General features: G+C 37.0%; 1 protein-coding gene across 3 annotated transcripts in view; it reads left to right on the top strand.

Moving 5' to 3' along the window:
• The first annotated feature begins 5,351 nt into the window (after positions 1-5,351).
• Positions 5,352-21,613, top strand: part of RhoGAP102A (Rho GTPase activating protein at 102A) — a 66,633-nt gene continuing 50,371 nt past the window's right edge. For 2 of the 3 annotated variants that reach the window (XM_073089302.1, XM_073089300.1), the window contains exons 1-3: positions 5,352-7,158; positions 8,845-8,859; positions 15,361-15,517. In XM_073089302.1, the coding sequence (XP_072945403.1) occupies positions 5,560-7,158; positions 8,845-8,859; positions 15,361-15,517 (1,771 nt within the window). In that variant the 5' untranslated portion in view covers positions 5,352-5,559. The remainder of the gene's footprint in view (positions 7,159-8,844; positions 8,860-15,360; positions 15,518-21,613) is intronic. The other variant, XM_073089301.1, reaches the window with a different exon arrangement.

Here is a 21,613-nt window from a genome sequence, read left to right as displayed (position 1 = left end):
ATATCAGCTGTACAATAAATATTTCGTCAACGTATTATTTTCCTATTGCGGGGCTTGGCCGCAAAGTGTAGATTGATTTATCTCGCGATGTTTTCTTTACCTATGACGGTGCATGAAAAGTCGTAAGGAAACGCGACTTCGCCCGCATTTAAAAGAAAACCATATGACATACTAACATACATAAAACTGAAAATTCGTACCTTCATTGGAATGTCAGTGTCGCCATCTGGCGTAAATTGGCCGTACCAACTCTGAAACCTTCGTGGGCTCATCGACATCCACTTTGCTAAAGATCATCACTTGATCAAATGCATAGTTTACGATTAAATACTTACTAATATCTATTAAAATAATCGATTTTTTTGGTTCAAAAGATCGATTCTTCGATTAATCGATCTTAGATCGCCATCCCTAGTTCCCGTGGGATTTCCGGGATAAAAACTAAACTTTGTCCTTTGTCGGGTCTCACACTATCTTTGTACACAATTTCATTAAAATCGGTTCAGTGGTTTAGGCGTGAAGAAGAGACAAAAAGACAGAGTTACTTTCGGATTTATAATATTAGTAAAGATTAATATTAGTAAGGATTATCTCATTTAGTCCATTATATAGAAAAGTGATCATTAGAAATTAAAAGTAAAGAACACGAAAATTATATATATTAAAACTATTTATAAAACATTTTCAAAAGTATCCTCTTTTTACTTCTTTATATTTAACGATGTAACGTTAACAACAAACGGATCAAAACATAATAAAGTGAGGTTTCTAAACCCAAGGACATCATTATGTCTTTAAAACTATATAAAACAGAATCAATGTTTCACTCAAATTAATCACTAAGAGTCACTCGACGGAGCTAATTTAAAAATATTCCTATCCCTTAAAGGCTGTTGATGGTAAGAAATCTTCACTTCAATATATATACTTCACTTCGATATATTTTTATTTTATGGTTATCTGATAAACATAGGGCTATGACACAAATAGTTGGTCTAAAAACCACTGTCCATTGACCAAAATATTCATCAAGCTATTGTTTGTGACACAATACACTGATTGTGGTAATGCTATATTAGGAATACATAAGACAATGCGTACGCGCATTCCAACAATATATGAATCAGTTGTTACCAATCGCTATTAGACTTGCTAATTTAGTGAAGTAAAAACATAAAGAATATATAGAATCTGGGTGATAGATAATCAATTTTTCTACATTTATTTATTATCTGCAATATTTATACATTTGCTAATATTTTGCAATGCATCGTTCATCTTCGCGAAACATATGCTGCCATCTACCGACATTTTCCGGAAGCAACACCTACTCAAACCGCGTTCGATTCGCGAAGCTTTTGGCGAGCTTACAGTTTTCCTCGTTTCCCGCTTTCCAACTAGATGGCGCTGTGTGTTCATAGTGTTTTGTGCGTTATGTTATGTTGGAAGTTTATTTTTATAAGTGGTCTAGGAAGTTAATGTATGACACAACTTGTGCAGAATGTAACGTCGAGAAATGCAATATCGAGAATTTTTCCGCGCTGTAAACATTGTACTAAAACTATTATGATTTTCTTTTAGCGCAAAAATTACATACCTATTTATTCTTTCACCCGCCGAGTATTTACGAGTGTTACATATTCATTCGTTTGTGTTGTTTGAATTATCATCTGAATGTAAATTTGCACGGAAAGTTTTCTAGTCGTAATTCAATTTGAGATCTGAATGTAATTTTAGTGTTCTTTTAACATTTGAGTCGTCGTAACTTTTTTGAATAGTTTTTGTATAAAGCAATTTGAATGGAGGTGAATGAGGGTGAAAGGGATGAAGGATGGATTTTTGGGCGTAGGTAATCGGATCTGTACACAAAGTGTAGCGCGAACTAATATGGCCGTACGTGACTACGATACGTGCTATTATTTTCAACAGCGTGCTTTGTGATGTAATTAACTGGATATAGACCTAATTAAGGTGTAAGTGGGAATTAATCACTTTATTCATTTTAATACGTTGAATAATTTGTTTAAAAAAGGCTCTTCAAAAAAAGGTACAAAAAGGGCTCTCATAAAAAGCCGGCGATTCATTGGCGGCATTTGATTATTTTCCATCAGGTAGCATGTCTGCCTAATCGTAAGGTTAAACTATAAAAAAAAGGTTGAAAACCTAATTTGATTGTCGTGCAAAGTAAATAATAAAATTCTTAAGTTATTTTAGTAATATAGTCTATAGGGTCTGTCTATCAATTAGGCTATATCTATTTACCTTCTAATGTAATAGATCTAGACTCGCAAGAGGTAGATAGGCTCATTTGGCACTAAGTACTAAGCACTTCTTCTTGCTGTTATAGGACAGAAGTACTTGCTCTACAAGTACTTAGCAGTGGCGCTACTTTCGCAGAACCGTCATCAACCCATTACCCATTATTGTCCCACTGTTAGGCAGTGGTCTCCTCTTAGAATGAGAAGGATTAGGCCATAGTCCACCGCGTTGTCAAGTGCGTATTGGTAGACTTCACATACCTTTGAGACTTTTTTAATATAAATCTCTCAGGTATGCAGGATTGCTCACGATGTTTTCCTTTACCGTTTTAAGCAAGTGAAAATTAATTTCTAATACACATATAACTTTAAAAAATCAGAGGCGCGTACCTAGAATTTTAACCTCGGAACCCTCGTTCAAGACACCGAGATTCTAAACCATTGGGCTATCGCGGCTTCGCAGAACCATATACCTTTAAACTTCTATCAATCTTGAGTTGATAAATTTTGTATTTGAGGGCTCTTCTTCTCTTCTACCTTCTTAAGCGTTACGCTCTTGGCAGAACAGTCATGGTCATCATATTCTTGTTTAATAATGACGCGCTAATCGTGTCTGGTCGCTATCTTCCTGGTATATACTTCAGTATCTCGGATCTGCCTCGCCTTCAGTGCACATAAAATTGTTAGTTGTTTGTTTTCTCATCGTTTAACTAAAGGTGCAAAAACAGCTCTCCTCCAAAGCCGGCGATGCATTGGCGACTCCTCTGGTGTTGCAATTGTCCAGGGCTACCTGGACTCCTGGTCTCATTGTTTAGGTATAAGTATATAAAAATATATATATTGTAAAGTTGGGTGTTAACATTTGCTCTGCCGTTTGTTAATCATGGTTCCTTCCTTCTGCAATAAGAAAAGTAGTAGACACTATCAAAGACCATAATTTAGGAATCACCTTATCTCGTGATGGATGCTGGATGTAATAAATTGGCAACGCTTCTAACATGACCACTTTTATTTATTTCTATTAATTTGACTTGTCTCCATAAATATTACCTGTCTATTTTGGTAGCTGCCCAAGAGAATTCTATGACCAAAATTTATTAGGAGTTAAGCGTACTTGACGATATGTACTAAAATATAATTTACACGTATTCTATTATAGAACAAGTAGTCACGAGAAATACTTATAAGCGTAATGGTTAGAAACTTGGTTTATCAATCGGAGAGTCCGAGGTTCGAATCCTACCTCAAAATTTTCATAATGAACTGTATAACTAAGCTGCGTAAAAGCCATACTCAGATTTTTATTAGTATGATAAGTTTTTTTTTCATTTATAAAGTACCGAATGAGTAATAAGGTACTTAATATTAATGACAATCTAGCCTACTATAAGACTAATGAGTAATTTTACGCTAACTTAAACTGCTAAATAATCATATAATGAAGGCGACGTCCTCTGATACTGCACTTCTTTGTCTTATCTCATAAAAGGAGTAGACACATTGTTCTTGTGTTCTATAATGTTCACTTATCACTATTTCACTAACACTACACTGTGTCATGTCACTAACTCAAATGGTTTAGTCCTTATGAGTCTTCTTACTAGGTTCGTCGTATCGAGGAGCTGGATCGCCTCGATATTGACGTGATGGTGAAGTCTTTTTTGATGACCTTCAGCATAAGTACTAATCACTTTTTTAACAAAGTCTACTTGACGGTCCCGATGTAAATCTTCGTTTCTTACATACCAAGTTGCATTTGCAATACCCCTAAGTACTTTATTTTGGAACGTTTGTATGATATCTAAATTACTCTTTTTGGTACAGCCCCAGAGTTGAATACCATTTATCCATACAGGCATTAGGACTTGTTTATATAACAATATTTTATTGTATATAGACAGCGAGGAATGTTTCCCAAGCAGTCAATGCATAGCTCTGTATTTGAGCTCCTGCAGCATTGATTACTTTGTAGATAGCTACTTGGCATTTCTCCGCTGCTTCAGTGTGATCATTCCCTACAGCTATGATTGCAGTATCATCAGCAAAAGTTGCGAAGACGTTATTTTCTGTTTATGGAATGTCACAGGTATATAAGTGTTACAGGACCGGCCCCAATACACTGCCTTGTGGTACGCCAGCATTTATTTGCTCGAGATCTGAGTATGATAAGATTGAAATAACAAATGAGCATATAGTCCATGTGATGATAAGTGGTTACTGCTGCCCATGGACATCTATAATCAACCCCAGATAGGATTAGATATTCCCACCTGAGGTCGGCCGCAGACGCGCCGCTACCCCTGAGGACTAAGCTGGAATGCCTCGGAAAAGTCTGTTTTTCTTACCACACCCTTCAAACTGGAACACAGTAGCGGCAAACACTGCTGTTATTAGGTAGAAATAGGTGTGGCGGTGGTGCCGCCGGAGTCGAACCACAAAGGGTTCTTCCACCACCTTCAAATACAACTACAACTACAAAATATATTTAAAAAAGTAATATCATCTCCGACCTGTCAATAAATGCTTGTACTTAACATTATCCACTGAAAGTCGTTCAATGCGTATTTTGAGACTTTTATATTTATAAATATTTTATTTATACATAAGTACATACAGTTACTATATGCGGAATGATAAAGTCACCTGACTTATCACCTAATCCAGTTTCTAAACAATGCGATCACTCTTGCCAAAAATTCCGCACCTGCTTGCTCCAGTCAAACATAATTAATAACTCCTTAATACATACAAATATTTAGAAGGGCAGTTTAAAATTGGATAGTATAATTAGCCGAGCATTACTAGATGCTAGTGCTAATTTTATAGCAGCTTTTGTTTACTACGATATTGTATAACTTGTTAGTTGTTACTTCAATATGAATGCAAACTGTCATCGGAAAATAAGGATATATGTTTCGGACGAAAGTAAAACTAACTGTATATATTTTCGTGTCCGACTGACCTAGTGTCGGAGTGAAGGACGCGAGGGCTGATCGAGCCCTGACCATCATCAATGGTAGGTGGTAGGGCTTGTCACCGTATAGGTCAAGGAAGCGGGCGCGGGGCGGGCGGCGTGGGCGCGCAGTTTGTTTACGGACGGCCAGTCCGCCGCGCCGAGCCGCCAGCGCCGCCGCCGCGAGCGCACCCTATATTCAGTTCACGGCCGCTCTATTAACGGACGTCTATTTCGGCGCATAATATTCCGAACGGTGGCGAGGAACGTTCAGTTTTGCGCGGGCAGGTGTGCGCGCCGAGGCCGGGAGATGCGGCGAGGGACCCGCGAGCGCCTCGCGTGACCGCCATGGAGCGCCGCCGCCGCCCCCGCCTCGACGCCGCCGAACCCATGACGAAGACCGTCCGCCGCCGCGACAAGCCGCGCGAGCGATGGCTGCTCACGCGCAAGACGTGGAAGTACATGTCGGACGCCGGCCGCCGGCTCATCCCGGATGGCGCGCAGAACAGGTCCGAGGACGTCCCGCGGATCGAGGCCTACTTCCAGGACGTGTGCTCGCGCGAGCCGCGGTTCCTACTGTGGCGGAAGAGCTCGTACCCCGGCGTGCTGCCCAAGCCGCGGCGCAAGAAGCGGCCGCGCGGCGGCTCCGTGCGCGCTCGCTCGCCCTCCGACGACGCGGTCTCCCCGCCCGTGCGCCCCACCGATCTCTTCATCCCTCACACTTCGGGCGGGCGGTTTGATATCGCCAAGTTGAGGCGAGACTTCTTCGCGGCGCCTCCCCCGCCGCCTTCACCTTCTTCGTTGGCATTTAATTCAGTGTTTAAAAATGCGGAACCACGTTCCACCCCTGCGGAGAACGACGAGGGTGTGTTAGTTGATTTATTGCGAAAGTACCTGAAACTAGAAGATGATAAGCCACCTCCAAAGTATACGGACTCTGATGAGCTAGTGCGCGCGTTACGGAACTATTTAAAACGGCAAGCGGAGCGCGGCCCCGCCGATTCCGACGGCGATCCGTCGCAGCGAGTTTTAAACGACAATCTCGGTAGATATTATAGTCGGTTGACCAACAAGGACACTTCAGTGCAGGATCTGTTGAACGATAGGAATCTCTTGAAAAAAATATATCAGGATGTTCGTAAAACCAAACCGTACAGGGGCGGTCGGAGCGGCGGCGGCGGCGCCGGCAGCTTCGGACCGAGCACGCTCAGCGCGGTCTCACCGCGGGGCATCTTGCGGAGGAGTGTCGGTGGCTACCGCGGTAACGATGGAGATGACTCCTACCGAACGCCACCGATGTCTCCGCCACCACTTATCGAAGTTTTGGGTGAGTCATTCGAAGATAAGTATGTCGATTGTGGAACGCAAACCCACGCGATACCAGAAGAAGTGCTGGTGGAGTTGGAGCGTGCGTATCGCGAGAAAATAGAAGCGGCGACGGCTCCGACGAGCCCGACGAGTCCGCCGCCGGACAGGCGTCCTCGGCGGCGCTCTAGCGTGGATCACGATGACGTGTCACAGTCGGTTAGCGACACGATCAAACGGTATCTCCGGATGGCTCGGAAAAAGAGCGTGGACGCCGATAAGGCGGATCGGTTTAAGCGGATCAATTATGATAAGAACCTGCGGAACATAAAGCCTCGGATGCCGGGGGAAGTGGACGACGATGGGCCCCACAAGGGCTGTCAAACTGAGGAAGGGTGGATTCTGACGTACCGTGAGTTGCAGTTCGCCTCAATCGCGTCGTCACCAACGTCGCCGCCATCACCGTCCCAGTCGCACTCATTCCTCTCGGCGTTGCTGGGTCGCGCTCCAGCCGTGGGTCCTTCCGCAGGTGGCATGCAGAAGTCGCGGTCGTCGAGCAGCGTGGTGCAGAGCATGAGCAAGCGGCTGTGGCGGACGCGCAGCCGCTCCCCCAGCCGCGTCGCCGCAGCATGGACGCCTCAGGTCAGTCGCAATCAATTCTGTGTTATCTGTTACGTTCATTTAAAATGTCCACTAAATTCATGCTTAATCAGCCACACTATACTAAATACTCTATAGATACGTAAATAAAACTTTAAATGCTTACACTCATAATATACTGATGTTTTGTTGTGGACGTTGTGGACATCTGCTAAGACAAGTATAATTATTATCATCATTAGATTCAGGACATACATTGTAGATAAATTAATGGTTCACAATTTTTTTGACCTGACCAGGGATTGAACTCTGTAGAATCAAAAACATTGTGTATGGTGGTCACAACATAGATCTCTGGGTCATATATTTATTTGAAGGAGCTTGCATGTTTTTGCTTACCTATTATTATTTTTAAGTGAAAGCTAACAAATTACCCTGTCGTTCAGTCAATTGCCTGTTACCACCGGTGTCAGACAAGGTCAGCCCAGGGCCCACAGTAAATAAGAACAAGAGGCCCTTGTAACTTACCAATAAAAGTAAATTATTTCTATATTATTGCATTTTCATTGTTTTGTTTCTATTATATTATTGAGAAGTTATTCCACGTGACCGGATTAAACAAATAACTCAGATTGAAAACAATTTAGGGGATTCCCCTAATATTGTGGTCTTACCGACTTTAAGCAAAAGTATACACATAAAATTATTTAAAGTGCTTACTTCGAAAATAGTTACTATAATGTTAATGGAACTTTTGATATGAAGCTTTCTTTGGCGTGGGTTCCGTAGCATTCGTAGCCTCCTAGCCTAGCATTTGTAGCCTAGCCTCCTAGCCTAGATATTAAGCATCTTAGCTTCCTGGGTGGCCCGTCTACTACCTCCACATAATATTTAAAAAAACAGTGCGACCATAGGCACTAGCAATACTGTACCTGATTTTAATTTTGCCTGCCTAATTAGTTGCCTGTGACACATATAAGTTAGCGGGCATTCATACCCTCCCGCCAAAATGTCAAAATTACATTACACTGGAAATAGTTGTGGTGGTAGTATCTCGCCAGCCAACCATCCTTCAAATACATTTTATTGTGTTGCTTGCTTTGTCCATCAAAGAAGCAGAATAATATATACTACTTTTAAATTATATTTCTCATTGCAGCTTTCTACATTTAATTTTTAAAGTATCAAACGTAAATGAGTCTTTGTAACTATAAATAAATAATTAAATTATTAATTATTATTAATTATTATTAATTATCGATAAAATCCGTATAAAGAAGACAAATTGTAGAGAAACAGTCGTTTTGGAAATATTTCACTTCCACTGCATGTGAACTGCACACATATCTATATTTTTCTTTTTTATCTTAATAGAAATTATAGAACTTTGAATTGACTTTTATGAAAGTTTTCTCCTTATCTTTATCTCTTTTCTTTCATTCATCATATAAAACCTTGCAAAGAGATAGTAGATTTTTGTTCTTCATATTGAATTCTATGAAATATCTTCTTTGAATTTTTTATTCATTTTATTTTTGATTTAAGTACTATAATTACATTATTCATAATTTTATTCACTCAATGTCCGGTAGAACCAATTGAATGTTAATTAATGTCTTGTAGACAAACATTCCATACCATTTTCATAACAATTGAATTTGTATGCCAGCATAATGAATATTTATAAATCATTGTTTATACTATCTATATCTTTACTTTCTTTTGCAGATATTTCTGTCTCAAGTAAGTTTCTTATAATAGGTTTCTTAAACTAAAATATAGATACGTAGAATATCGTACATTAATAACGTAAACTTAAAGTTTTTATGTTTGTTTATCATTGGCACATCACTATCAATCCATTTTTGTTCCACTGCTGGCCATTGGTCTTCTCTCAACACAAAGAATTAGTTTACAGATCACCGCTCTGTTCAAGTATACTTCATATACCCAAAAGAACATTTTTTTATATCTCTCAGTCATGATAGTTTAATTTACTCACGCGTAGTTTTTAGTGGAAATATATAAATAAGTGGTATAAAAATAATAATTATAAATAAGAGTTTATACCTGGGATTCGAACGAACCCCGAATCCTGGCAAGAGAGGCAGACTCTCATACCATACGATACGCACCAATACATATATGAAAAGTATATGAAATACTTGTATTGTTATATTTTTAAAAATAACATATCATTGATTTCATTTCGTAATAATCATGCTCAGCGCATGTGTGTCCAATCTGTAGATCCGTGCTTTGTGGCCAACAGCCTTCTGAAGTTACCGATTATTTTCCCATTACTGTATCAATTATAAGTTCACAATAATACACAAACAATTAAACCAGAATGCGATTCTGAAAAAAATGTAGAACACATTAGCTTGTGTTTGGTTTAAAAGTCTAAAGCTGCTATATTTTATTTTAATATCCCCGTTGGAGTCTCCGGAATTGACCCACGATGGGATCTACCACCTTTATTGCTACCGTTGTTTCTACTCCATTACTGAGCACTGGTATCATTTTGAATGAGAAGTTTAGACCACGGTGTTTAATGTTGATTAAATGTAGATTAGTCGTAAGCGTTGCTTATCTATGGCAAGTTAGTTTTGGTCTACACGCGTAGCCGTCGTAGCATCTCGTAGTAGGCTTTAACAGCTTGCGTAGCGCGTAGCACGCACGATGTGTAGATTAACCCATTTTAAGTCCTTTTTCGTTCATATGAGACCGAATTTTCACTAAAACCGGCAGCATTTTCGTAATTTCTCAATATGTACTATGGAGTTTTGGAAGTAGTAAAGTTATTTAACCATTTTGTGAAATGTATTACGCGAAGGCAGCATTATGTTTTCAAATATTTTAACAGTATTCAATGACATATACTTAACTCTAAGGTAAACTAACTGTTAAAAAATCAATGAAGAAATTAAACTGTTCTTCTTATGTAAATAAACAGGTAGTTAAATGTTGCTTTTAAGTTTGGTTTAAGCGGTCACACATTCAAAGTTCAACCTCACAACGTTGCTTAAATTATTCAGTTATAATCTAAAAACTGTTGACTTCCATAAAGTTGTATCGTAATATTGGTAATTACAAAAATTTAAACAATACATAGTTTTATCCAAATTCCTTCACCGTGCAACAGAAAAACTCCGCGAAAAAATGTCCGCCAACAACGCCAAGCCGAAAATAAATGTACTCTTGATAAATTACATAATAAACCAAACACGTGAATAAAATATAAAATCGCTTGTCCGGACAATAGCGTGTCGGTCTGTCACGCTACACGTAAATATAGTGAGGACTCCGGCGTGACTCACAATTATAATATATACGTGTTTTGTCTGAAAGCACGCCTACGGGTGTTGGTTAGAGCGTTTGTAGACAGACGTTTTTACCGAAAAACGGAGCGACTAACGCCTATATGAATATACTCATGATTTTCCGGGAGTGTACAGTAAGGCTGTTTGTCCACTGCACCGTCACCGAGCCGATACCGATAATTAATCACGGCGCCGAAGTAGCGTACACATACATTTACTATGGGATGACGGTGCTCGGGTGACGGACGTTCGGTGGACAAGCTGCTATAGCAAATGTATGTACGCTACTTCGGCGCCGTCATTAATTGTCGGTATCGGCTCGGTATCGTGGTTGGTGGACAAACAGCGTAAGAGAATTTCTTTTTCGTGCGTGTTTATGCCTGCACGAGCGTCCCGCACGCGTGCCACTTGCAGTCTACCGTTTCATACGCACACGCATTGTATAAAGAAATACAAATTATAAATGTGTGCGTGTGGAACGTGCGTGTAAACACGCGCGACAGGAAAAGGTTTCTTAACTGTTACTTGTGTTGTATGATTTAATGTTTGTTTTCCATTATTTTAGCATTTACATAAACTTATAATAAATAAAAAAAAAGTTTTGACTGTGTATTGGGATTATTTCAATCAATTCATTTGGCATTATTTAATTCTATTCATTTCGAACAATACTTATCATTTGCACTGTTTGAAAAGTTTAATAACTATTAATTGCTAATGCTACTAACACTGTCACCGTTTTTTTTTATCGTTGATGTAGTTTATAATATGAGTTTGGGATTCATATGATATGAATGCATGAATAAGTTGGCACAATTTAATTGACTTTCTTACGCCGGATCGTCTAAAAAATGACGGATGGCACTGAGGGATAAATATTAATCGCAGGATTAGTGTTCTGTGTGAGTATTGAAAATATTTTACGCCCTGTGGTAATGCAATAAGCAGAAAGCGCTAGATGAGTAGTGATCCGATATTATCCGATGTCATCCGGCAAAATATACCGGACGTCTATATGTGCCCTAAGAGATTTTACGATTTTGGTACACATTTAGTTTTACTCGTGGATTCGCCAACGTGTGAGAGCAGTATTTTTTTGGTTTCCTGTTATCAATTTTAATTTATAGTTAAGTGATATATACTCGTAAGTGTAAGAATTGGACGTATCTGATATTTTTCAAAAATCGTACAACCTAAGTTTAAACGAGTAGCAACGCTTCTCTAATCGAATTCAGTACCCTTAGTATGAGTTTTTACGTTTTTACAAAAAATACTGTTTTTGTATTTGCTTACGTATTTGCCCATACATTTTCAATCAGCGCCCCCAGCGGATTGTATCAGAACTGATTAGAAATATATGGGAATTATGTTAACAAATACAAAAACAGTCATTTTTGTAAAAATATAAATACTTATACTAAGGGTACCAGTATAAACCCTGTTGTATACGGATTTGGTTACAGATGTTCATGGGCGACAGTTCTTCAATCTTATAAAATTATACCTTGTTAGAAATACATTTCTTTTCAAGAAGAAATAGATTAAATGTAATAAATATGACTTGTGGCTCTAATTGTTTGTTATTGGTATTAATATGTGTTCGTGAATTTTAATAAATATTTGATAATCTTCGTAGGACGACCTATTTCGCTACTATCACATGGGTGATAGTTGCATGAGCCTCCATACAAACGCTTTCTACGCTTACAAGTCCCACACAAGGATTTCCTATGACGTAGGTCCCGTGGACACGCACAAAGACGAATGTATGAACACTTGAGGTGATGAGTCACTCTGGTGCCCAAATTGTTGCTTAAGCGACCGATGACCGCAACATGTTTGGTTTTATCCGATTAATCTATCAGCGTTCCCTAGTATAAGCGTCTGTATACTACGGAATGCTGAACAAACTTCTTTTTTTAGATAAATGTAAAGCAAGATACTGGAGCTAATGCTTTATTAATTATATGTAAAAATAATGGCATTTAAAAAAATGAAAAAGAGAATAGTTATTTTTAAAATTAAAAAAGACAAACCCACTGAGTTTCTTACCGGATCTTCTCAGTAGAGGTCGCGTTCCGATCCGGTAGTAATTTAAGAAAATATTGTAACTGGCAATTTGTAAGTGCCGCCGTTGGCATATATAAAATAAATATATTTCGTTTCATTTTATTTGTATAGATGCAATAACTACTCATTTGCCGCTTCGCTACTTCGACTCTACCTTAGTCGCGTTAACCACTACTTACGTCCGGTATTAATAATCAATCTATCAAAATTCTGTCTACGAAGGATCGAAATTTGTCAAATTTCTACTAATTTCTACCAATTAGAACATTCAAAGGAGATGTTTCATTTTCGGCCATCTCATGTACACTATATCTAAAAAACACGATTAATTTGTATAATTGAAGAAAAATACACATATATTTTGATAACCTTAAGTATTCCTGTTTAAAAATATTTAAAATAAGCATTCCTCATTGAAATATTAAATATGGCGGAATACTGTCATGTCAAGTTTTCAAAACTGTCGATGTCGGTCAGGTATCCTATGTGTACTCCACACATAGGTTACTATACTCTTTGGATGTCGGTAATTCTGTATTTCGCTGTTTTTGTCGTAGTTATTGTTACCTTAGTACTTTACCACCTGGCTTTTGTTTTGGGTATCCCGTTATTATTTCTGAATTTAATTAATTATTTATAATAATTATAACAAAACCACCTTTTAAATAGTATCTGGTTTTATAGATGTAAGTGACATGTCAAATTAAAAAAGAAGAAGTTGTCAATTTGATATGTGTAAAGTGGATATATACATATTATATAATAATAGTGGACTCCAATGTAAACGTTGAATCAATATGTACTGGTGAGAAGATTCAATTTTAATCCTGAATATGTTTTCTGCTTTGTGCTGCTTACGATTTTGGACTGATTCTACCTCACTTGTTTACCCAGCTTATGTTTTATGGAGTCTTGTGATTTTCGTGCGATGGTTGTGGATTGCGTTGACAAGGATTCAACATCATCAGGTAAATTATACATCAGTTAGTTGTATTAATCGTGAAATAATCGTTAATAATTTTAAACTAGAGAAGCTAATCTTTTTACATTTCTCTTTTTTTAGATAATTGCATAAGCAAGGCAAGGACATTCTTGGGATGACAAAATAATCAGTTATTATTGCAACTGCATCGCTGGGCAACGAACCGTACTCGTAGGTAGTTGCGCTCACATTATGACCATTGTTTGATGTTTGGGCTGAGCTCGTCACAGGATATTACAGAACCTGCTACATGATTGGATGAAAATATGGATAAGGGAAGATATTGAAAATGAATAAATAATGTATCTAAGTTAAGAATAAGTAAAATATTATCAAATGTGTACTTAAAGTTGTTTTATTTACACACTTAAATGTTTTAACTAAAATAAATTGGTATAGAAGTACATATTTTGGTATGTTTGTTTTTAGTCAAGATTTATGAAAGTAAATATAATTAACGTTTATCAAATATAGGCATTGTTTCTCAATACATACAATACAATATTTATATATCTACGCCCATTCGCGTAAAAAATATATAAAACGTATATAATGTATATAGTCAAGTTAAAATAGAATGACAGATGACATTATTACGGGAATCACTACCGCCATGATGTTTTTCCACTGTTGTGTTGCAAGTTTAAGTGTAAATTATTGTTTTTTAACAATTAAACGAACATGATTTGAAGAAAATAAACCCCTACGAATTGTTCTTTGCATGTTTTCTTAGTTTTTAGTAGAGTGTACAAAAGGTGGCCGGGAGCCCATACATTTTGAAACATGTCCTTTAGATTCATTGTAGGCAATCTAACAGTTGCGCTAGCAACAGCTACTCATCGGGCGGTCACTCTTAAGACTGTTAACATAAAAATTGCAAGAATTTGGCATGATAATGTACTGAGTTTATTTCATGCACGCTTTGTTTACAAATCGTTGTTTGTTTGTTTTCATGTTTACATTGCTTTCGTTCGGAATGTATGTCACGTGTTGTAACATGTAATAATATCTTGTCATCATACTGTATTTTGTTTTATAGCTTTTTATAGTTTATTTAAAACTGATTTATGATAGTGGTAGTAAAAGATTATATCTCGTATCAAATTAACTTTATTTAAAGTATATTTTGAGCGTGTTTCGAGCGTTATTACATGTGGTTTAGTTTTTGGTTCAGAGGTCAGTAACCTGAAGCCTGTGATCCTCTCCTTGCAGCCAGCGGTTTTTCTTAGAAATGCAGGCCGCTCCTACTAGCGGGGATATTTCAAGGTAGTTTCTACCTTGACGAACAATACTACCATCGTTTTTCCGTTTTATAAACCTTTTTGTAACATAGAAGTAGAGACAGAGCATGCAGCCCTGGGCCTAAATATAAGTGGCCACTGCCGCCCGTAGACATTTGTATTAAATCCCAGATAGGATTAGATTCCTACCTGAGGTTGGCCCTGTGGCCATCTGTATGCGCCGCTACCCTTGAGGAAAGAGTTGGGACACCTAGCAAAAACATATCTCTCTTACCACACCCTTTAAACCAGAATACAGCAGCGCTATTATTGAAAGAAAGAAAGAAATAGCTCTATTACGTAATGCAATATAAACATACAAATAATACGTTTGACAACAAGAACAAATTAACAGTACAAAATAAGGGGATATTTATACATATATAAGGCAAACATACGTGTGTCGACTGTCGGTGGTGTCTGCGGATTCGAACCAAAAGGGGTTCTGAAACCTGTACCTCTGACAATAAAAATCAGTGTGTCGGTAGTGTCGCCGGAGGCATCCCACAAGGTGTTCTAAAACCTGTAGCCTGTAGTACCTCTGATAAACCTATATTGTTCCGGTGTGATGACGTGACGCGTTGTGCAGGGCAGCTGTTGCTGGGCAGACGGCAGCGGGCGGTGCGTGCGGCTGGCGGACTGCTCGCTGCTCTCGCTGTCGGAGGTGGAGCGCCGCGCGCTGCAGCAGGCCGCGTTAGCCCGCCTGCAGCAGCTCAACCTCGGCACCGCTATCAAGATACCTGAAGGTAAGGATCGCTTGCTATAATAGTACATTGCCGACTTTTTCAAATTTCAATTGTTTTTGCTGTATTCTATACCCTTAGTATGAGTTTTTACGATTTAATAAAAAATACTGTTTGGGTATTTTTTGCCCCCCTAGCACCCCTATCGGTTTTTATCAGTATATTAGAAATATATGGAAAATACGTAAACAAAAACCATAACAGTTATTTTTGTCAAAACGTAAAACCTCATACTATGGGTAGTGAACTGTAATTTATAACATACGTACATACTCGTATTTACTACCGGAGTGAATAAGTCACTGTTGACTAATGATAGATTTTTTCTGGTTTATGGCCATAACCGATCAACAAAGAACAGGTGCGGTTAAGTAGTAGGATATTTTTCCTGATCCGCGTTTTGTATGGCGCGATTCTGTAGTCTTTTTGCGATTCGTACATGGAAGTGGCTTGCGTGCCGACGTAATCGCACAACAGAAAAGGCGCCCGTAGATTTTTGGTCAATAATGGTACAATTTCATTTCAACATGCGATTAAATGCTTCGAAGGTCACATTAAGCCTTCAGTCGTCGGTCAACGAGATGTAGGTATCTGTCGTTAAATATTATCGAAGACCATACAGGCGATTTGAAGACATAAAAAAAGGATTTAATCACTAACCCGTCCGTAAATAACAATAGAGTATAAAAAGTAGTAGTAGTATTGGGGTAAGCTTCAGAATTCCCCTAATTTTAGGTAGAGTAGAGAAGTGTGCATAAAAGATAGATATAAAAAGAGTTGCAGCCAACACGAGAGTATTAGGCTTGTCACTTCCTTATTTTTCCCATCTATCATACACTAGTTAGGTATTCCCGGAAAACTCATCAGTGTTGTCGTCGGCTTTCGAAACTTGGTCCCGTGCCAATGCACCTCAATTTTATCGGTCCATCGGCCGTTTATGTGGAATTTACGATTTTAAGGGTTCCGTACCCAAAGGGTAAAACGGAATCCATCTACTAAGACTCCGCTATCTGTCCATCTGGCCGTCTGTCCGTCTGTCAGAATGCTCTATCTCCTGAACCGTTATAGATAGACACTTGAAATTGTTACAGGGTATGTACAAAGGTGGTCGCTATAACAGCAAATACTAAAAATAAAAAAGTTTAAAATAAATGGGGATCGCCGTATAAGAAACCGCTATTTCTCGACGTTTTTCGCTTTATCTATTGAACCGTAATAGGTAGACAGTTTAAATTGTCACAATGTATTTACTTCAGTGGCTGCTATACTTATAAATACTAAAAAATAAAGAAATATGAAAATGTTGGTGGTACGGAACCCTACGTGTGCGTGTTCGACTTGCACTTGGAATTTTTTTTTAACAATTTCTCTGTCGTGTGTCATCAACGTTATCAACGTGAACCGTTACTCATATCTGCGGCTTATTTATGTGATTGTAAGTGCAGTTTTGCTAGTGGGGAAATCGGTTTTAAATTTGATGATTGTGATATGATTGATGTTTAGCAATTTATAATTTTTATTTTTGAAATATTTCTACTTATTTATGTGATGTATAAAATTGTCTTTCTCAAAGGCATGTTACGAAAACTTTTTTCACTACTTTTAATCGTCAGATTATCACGTGAAAAAAGACGTGAATTGTAGAGGCGTTCGAGATTATTATACATTACGGTATCTTAAACTATATTAATACATAACACCTTACATTATGTTTTCGAATGTAATTTTAGTATTATGTTATATATAATCGATTCCCAAGAATTCGCATTCGACACTGTCGACATTTGTTTTCCTAAGCTTTCGCGGAATCACTGCTAGTTTAAAGCTGGATGGATGGATTTTTAGAAGAATATCATAAAAAGTGTATCACGTTTCCATTTTTCTTGAGAATAAGAGATCAGGCGTTTTTAAGCAAACATTTACCTATCATAAAGTTTTAAGTCCGCAAATCGTCACTTGGTTGGTGGATTCTAAAAGTCTCTTCACTCTTACAGTCCTCTCTTAGTGAATCTTAGGGTCCTCTATGTCCAGCTATAGGAAAGCTATGACTTGATGACTATAAACAAGTATTACCTAGTCTACTAACTACCTAGTAAGAGAGTTCTTAGATAATAAATAATATCACTGTCTGACGGCCCAACCGTATGACGTAAGGTTAGTTATGTCGTGGTTTATGTCAGTCACAAAAATAACCTTAATTAAAATTTTAATCTGAAATAGCGTATTCTGTGTTATATAATTTAGTATTTTTAAATACTCGATTGTTTTTTTTTATAATAGAGGAGTAGCAGACGAGCATGCAGTCCACCTGATGGTAAGTGGCTACTGCCGCCCATAGACATCTGTAATCAATTAGATATTCCTACCTGAGGTCGGCCACAGATGTGCCGCTACCCCTGAGGACTAAGTTGGAACGCCTCGGAAAAGTCTGTCTCCCTTATTACACCCTTCAAACCGGAACACAGCAGCGCCTAACACTGCTGTTATTAGGTAGAAATAGGTGTGGCGGTGGTGCCGCCGGAGTCGAACCACAAAGGGTTCTACCACCTTTAAAATTATGTCGTATATAGGTTATAATTTATATTATGTCGTAAAACCTGTATAAAAATAAGTTGTTTTCAAAATATTTAGTACAAAATCATCTATTTTCCGTCTCCATCTACATATTTGTAATGCGGTTCCTAGAACTCATAGTCTGAGCTATGATGATTAATTTGAAGAAACAAGGTAAAAGCGTAAATAAATCTAATCTGAAGTAAACATTACCAATTTCTAAGAAAGCTTTAACAAATGGCAAATTGTTGTTGACGAAATTATCATGTGTTACGAGGAATCACTACTTCGATCACTTTTCAAGGTCGAAAAATATATTAATCTTATAAATTAGGGATAAAATAAAAATAAGAAATGAAACCTATGATGACTAACACTCTAATATGGAGTATGGTAAGAAAGTGTTTTTCGTTGTCATTACTATCCCACTGTTGAGCACGGGTCTCTTCTCAGAGTGAGATGGATTAGGCGATTATCCACCGCGCTGGCCAAGTGCGTATTGGTAGACTACCGAATTTTTTCTAAACTTTTTTTTAAGCTTTTAAGGTATTCAAAGGAAAACATCGTGAGGAAACCTGCATACCTGATATGAAAGGTTTTCTCAAGACGTTTTCCTTCACCATTAAAGCAAGTGATCATTCACTTCTAATACACATAACTTTGAAAAGTCAGCTTCGGATTTGAACCCCGGACCCTCCGATCGAGAGGCTGAGCTTTTTATCCACGAGGCTATCATTGCTAAGATTAACACTCTAGTATGAAGTATGGTACGAGAGTGATTTTTTACATAAGGCTTTTTAACTTAGTACTTAAGGGTAGCAACATGATTGATCCGAATCTATGAGACTATTTATATTTAATTTCGTTCATTAAATAATTATGAATAGATTCACATGTCCATCATTTAAAAATTAATATATTATTTAAATCATGAGAATATTGATGACTATGTTTTTACAATTACAGAAAAAATGTTGATTGATGAACGAATTTAAGCGTTATTGTTTCTTACGTCTTAATTTTTAGTTTCTGTAATTATTACTGTAATAACATTGTAAAAAACGTTTTGATAACCAAATAGTAGTTTCTGTTTTGTTTTGATTTCATGTACAGGATATTTAATAAAATACTTTTTGAAAAACAGGTAGATAAAGATTCGTTAATATTCTTTATATACCTAAGATCTGTGCAAATTTATTGTTACGTGTAATTTCTAATCGCATCATATCTACAAGTCTGCATATTACTATTATGTTCGATAATTAAAACAGAAGAAGAAACGTACAAACGTCTATCCATCTCCCTCGCACGCGCATTTACAGCATGTTCTATTTCCGTAATGGCACTTTAACGGCGATTTCTGCGAACAAATGATTTAAAAACGTACCTCACAGGTGACCTACTCGTGTGTTTCTATAAATATAATGACACATGCAACACATGTGCTATTTACAAGATGGCCGCTTTAAATAAATACGTAGACGGACGCTCCGTTACGCAAAGGTGACGTGCTCTGACGTCACTCAGGCACCGCCCAAGTGACAATAGGGCGTTATACAGCGTGTATTAAAATGTACATATAATAAATCTATAGTCAGTATGTACATTATGTACACATATTCAAAATATTTTTGAAACATATAGTAAACGTATACATAGATGTAGAAAATACTTTGTCGTTTTCGATTTTGTTTTGTTTGTTTATTGGATTTTTAATTTTTGTTCACGTTTTTATTACCCCTGAAATGTACTGATTAATTTTGTTAGGTTATTATGTCATTATTATGATTTCAATTATCTCTCAAGCGTCAATATTTATTATACAGTTGTTTTCTGGTTATAATATTTATTTATTTAAATGTACTGATATTTCACACACACTATTTAAATGTGTTATATTTGCAGTATTTTACTTTAACTTAATCTTTGGGAATTATTGTCAATTTATACGTCTCACTTTAATCAGACACACGAAACCACAAATTAATAAATAGTTACTACGTAAACGAAACTATGCCTTATATTTCCGTTTACTTTTAAAACCATCCTGTACATATTCTAAAGTTGGCAACGCTCGAATGAAAATGTCGCTAGCTGTACCGATCACATGATGCTCTTTTTGATGAGTTTGTTAAGATTATTTTTGATTAAGAATCTTGGTAGGTGGTTTATAATTTTACCAGTGAGTGTTGGCAAACGAGGCTTATTCTTGCACCGAAATATGTTAGAATTCAATAGCAATTTATTATCCAAACTCACACTACACACACATTTGGCACCGACATAAAAGAATATCATTAATGTTTTCTCCTGTTTTGTAATTATGAGAAATTGATTCGTGTTGAAATCAAAGTGAAACACTTTTATAATTATGAAGAGACAGGTCTCCGGTTTTATGAAAACAATTTGATTGAAATAGAAATAAATATGTTGTATATAAAAATCTCGTGTCACAATTTTAGTTACCGTACTCCTCCGAAACGGTTTTGCCGATTTTCACCAAATTTTATATGCATATTCAGTAGGTCTGAGAATTGGCTACTAACTATTTTTCATACCCCTAAGTGGTAAGGGTTGTTCACCTTTAACATTTTTTTATTTATATTACAACAACGTTTGCCGGGTCAGCTAATATGATTATAAACATTTATACGGAAAACATAGGTTCTGAGTCTAACGAACGAAGCATGTTATTTAATTTTTACGTTGTTTTTCGTTGTAAAAGTAGAACAGATTTCGTCTGAACTATCAAGACATGATAGAAGACTTTAAATTTGCTAGCTACTTTTATCGACGAAAATATTGGAGTCTCACTTCCAAGTATAAGAATTATTTGGCAAAAACATTTAATATATTCGATTTAAAATGTTTTTGCCTATTACATTGCATTAAATACCCAGAAATATTAGAACAGAGACAAACAAGCTTGGTTATTTTTAGAGTAAAGGCCTTTATAAACTTTATTTTCGGTATAACGCGAAAACATATCAATAGTACTGATGGCGATTTCAGACACATGTAGGTAAACTATTTCCAAGAATAATCCGAACAAGACATGTTTTTATACTCGTCCCTCCGAAAATAAATCAGTATATTTATAGTTAATAAAATATTTACGCTAAGTACTTATTACGAAAACATTGTCCATAAATGGCCAATTACTTGATGTCTAGGTAGGCTATGGTGTGTATTTTTTTTGAGGTTTGTAGATGCTGTCATTGTAGTAACGAATTTTTTGGTAGCGTTTAAAATAAATATTATTTTATTATTTAAAGAAGTATTCTTCAATAGGATTTCGTTTAATTAAGAAATCCATTAAAAAGGATGGATGATCTAAAAATATTATTCAATATATTATAACACAAGCAACCCTAAAAATATTCTAAACTAGAATTGAAATCATATTTCTTGTTTATCCCACACGCAGACAGAAGATAAATAAATCGATTTCTCAAACCAAATCCACGAATGCTTTCTCTGTATACAGAGTACAGAAAGTTCAACTCACGACGGCGCATCAAATAGCTCCTATCGCTAGTAATTCAG

Source organism: Epargyreus clarus, unplaced genomic scaffold (assembly GCF_041222505.1).
Source record: "Epargyreus clarus isolate Ecla_fem2 unplaced genomic scaffold, WU_Ecla_fem_2.2 ptg000029l, whole genome shotgun sequence".
Lineage (NCBI taxonomy): Eukaryota > Metazoa > Arthropoda > Insecta > Lepidoptera > Hesperiidae > Epargyreus > Epargyreus clarus.
This window is presented reverse-complemented; position numbering and strand designations above follow the sequence as displayed.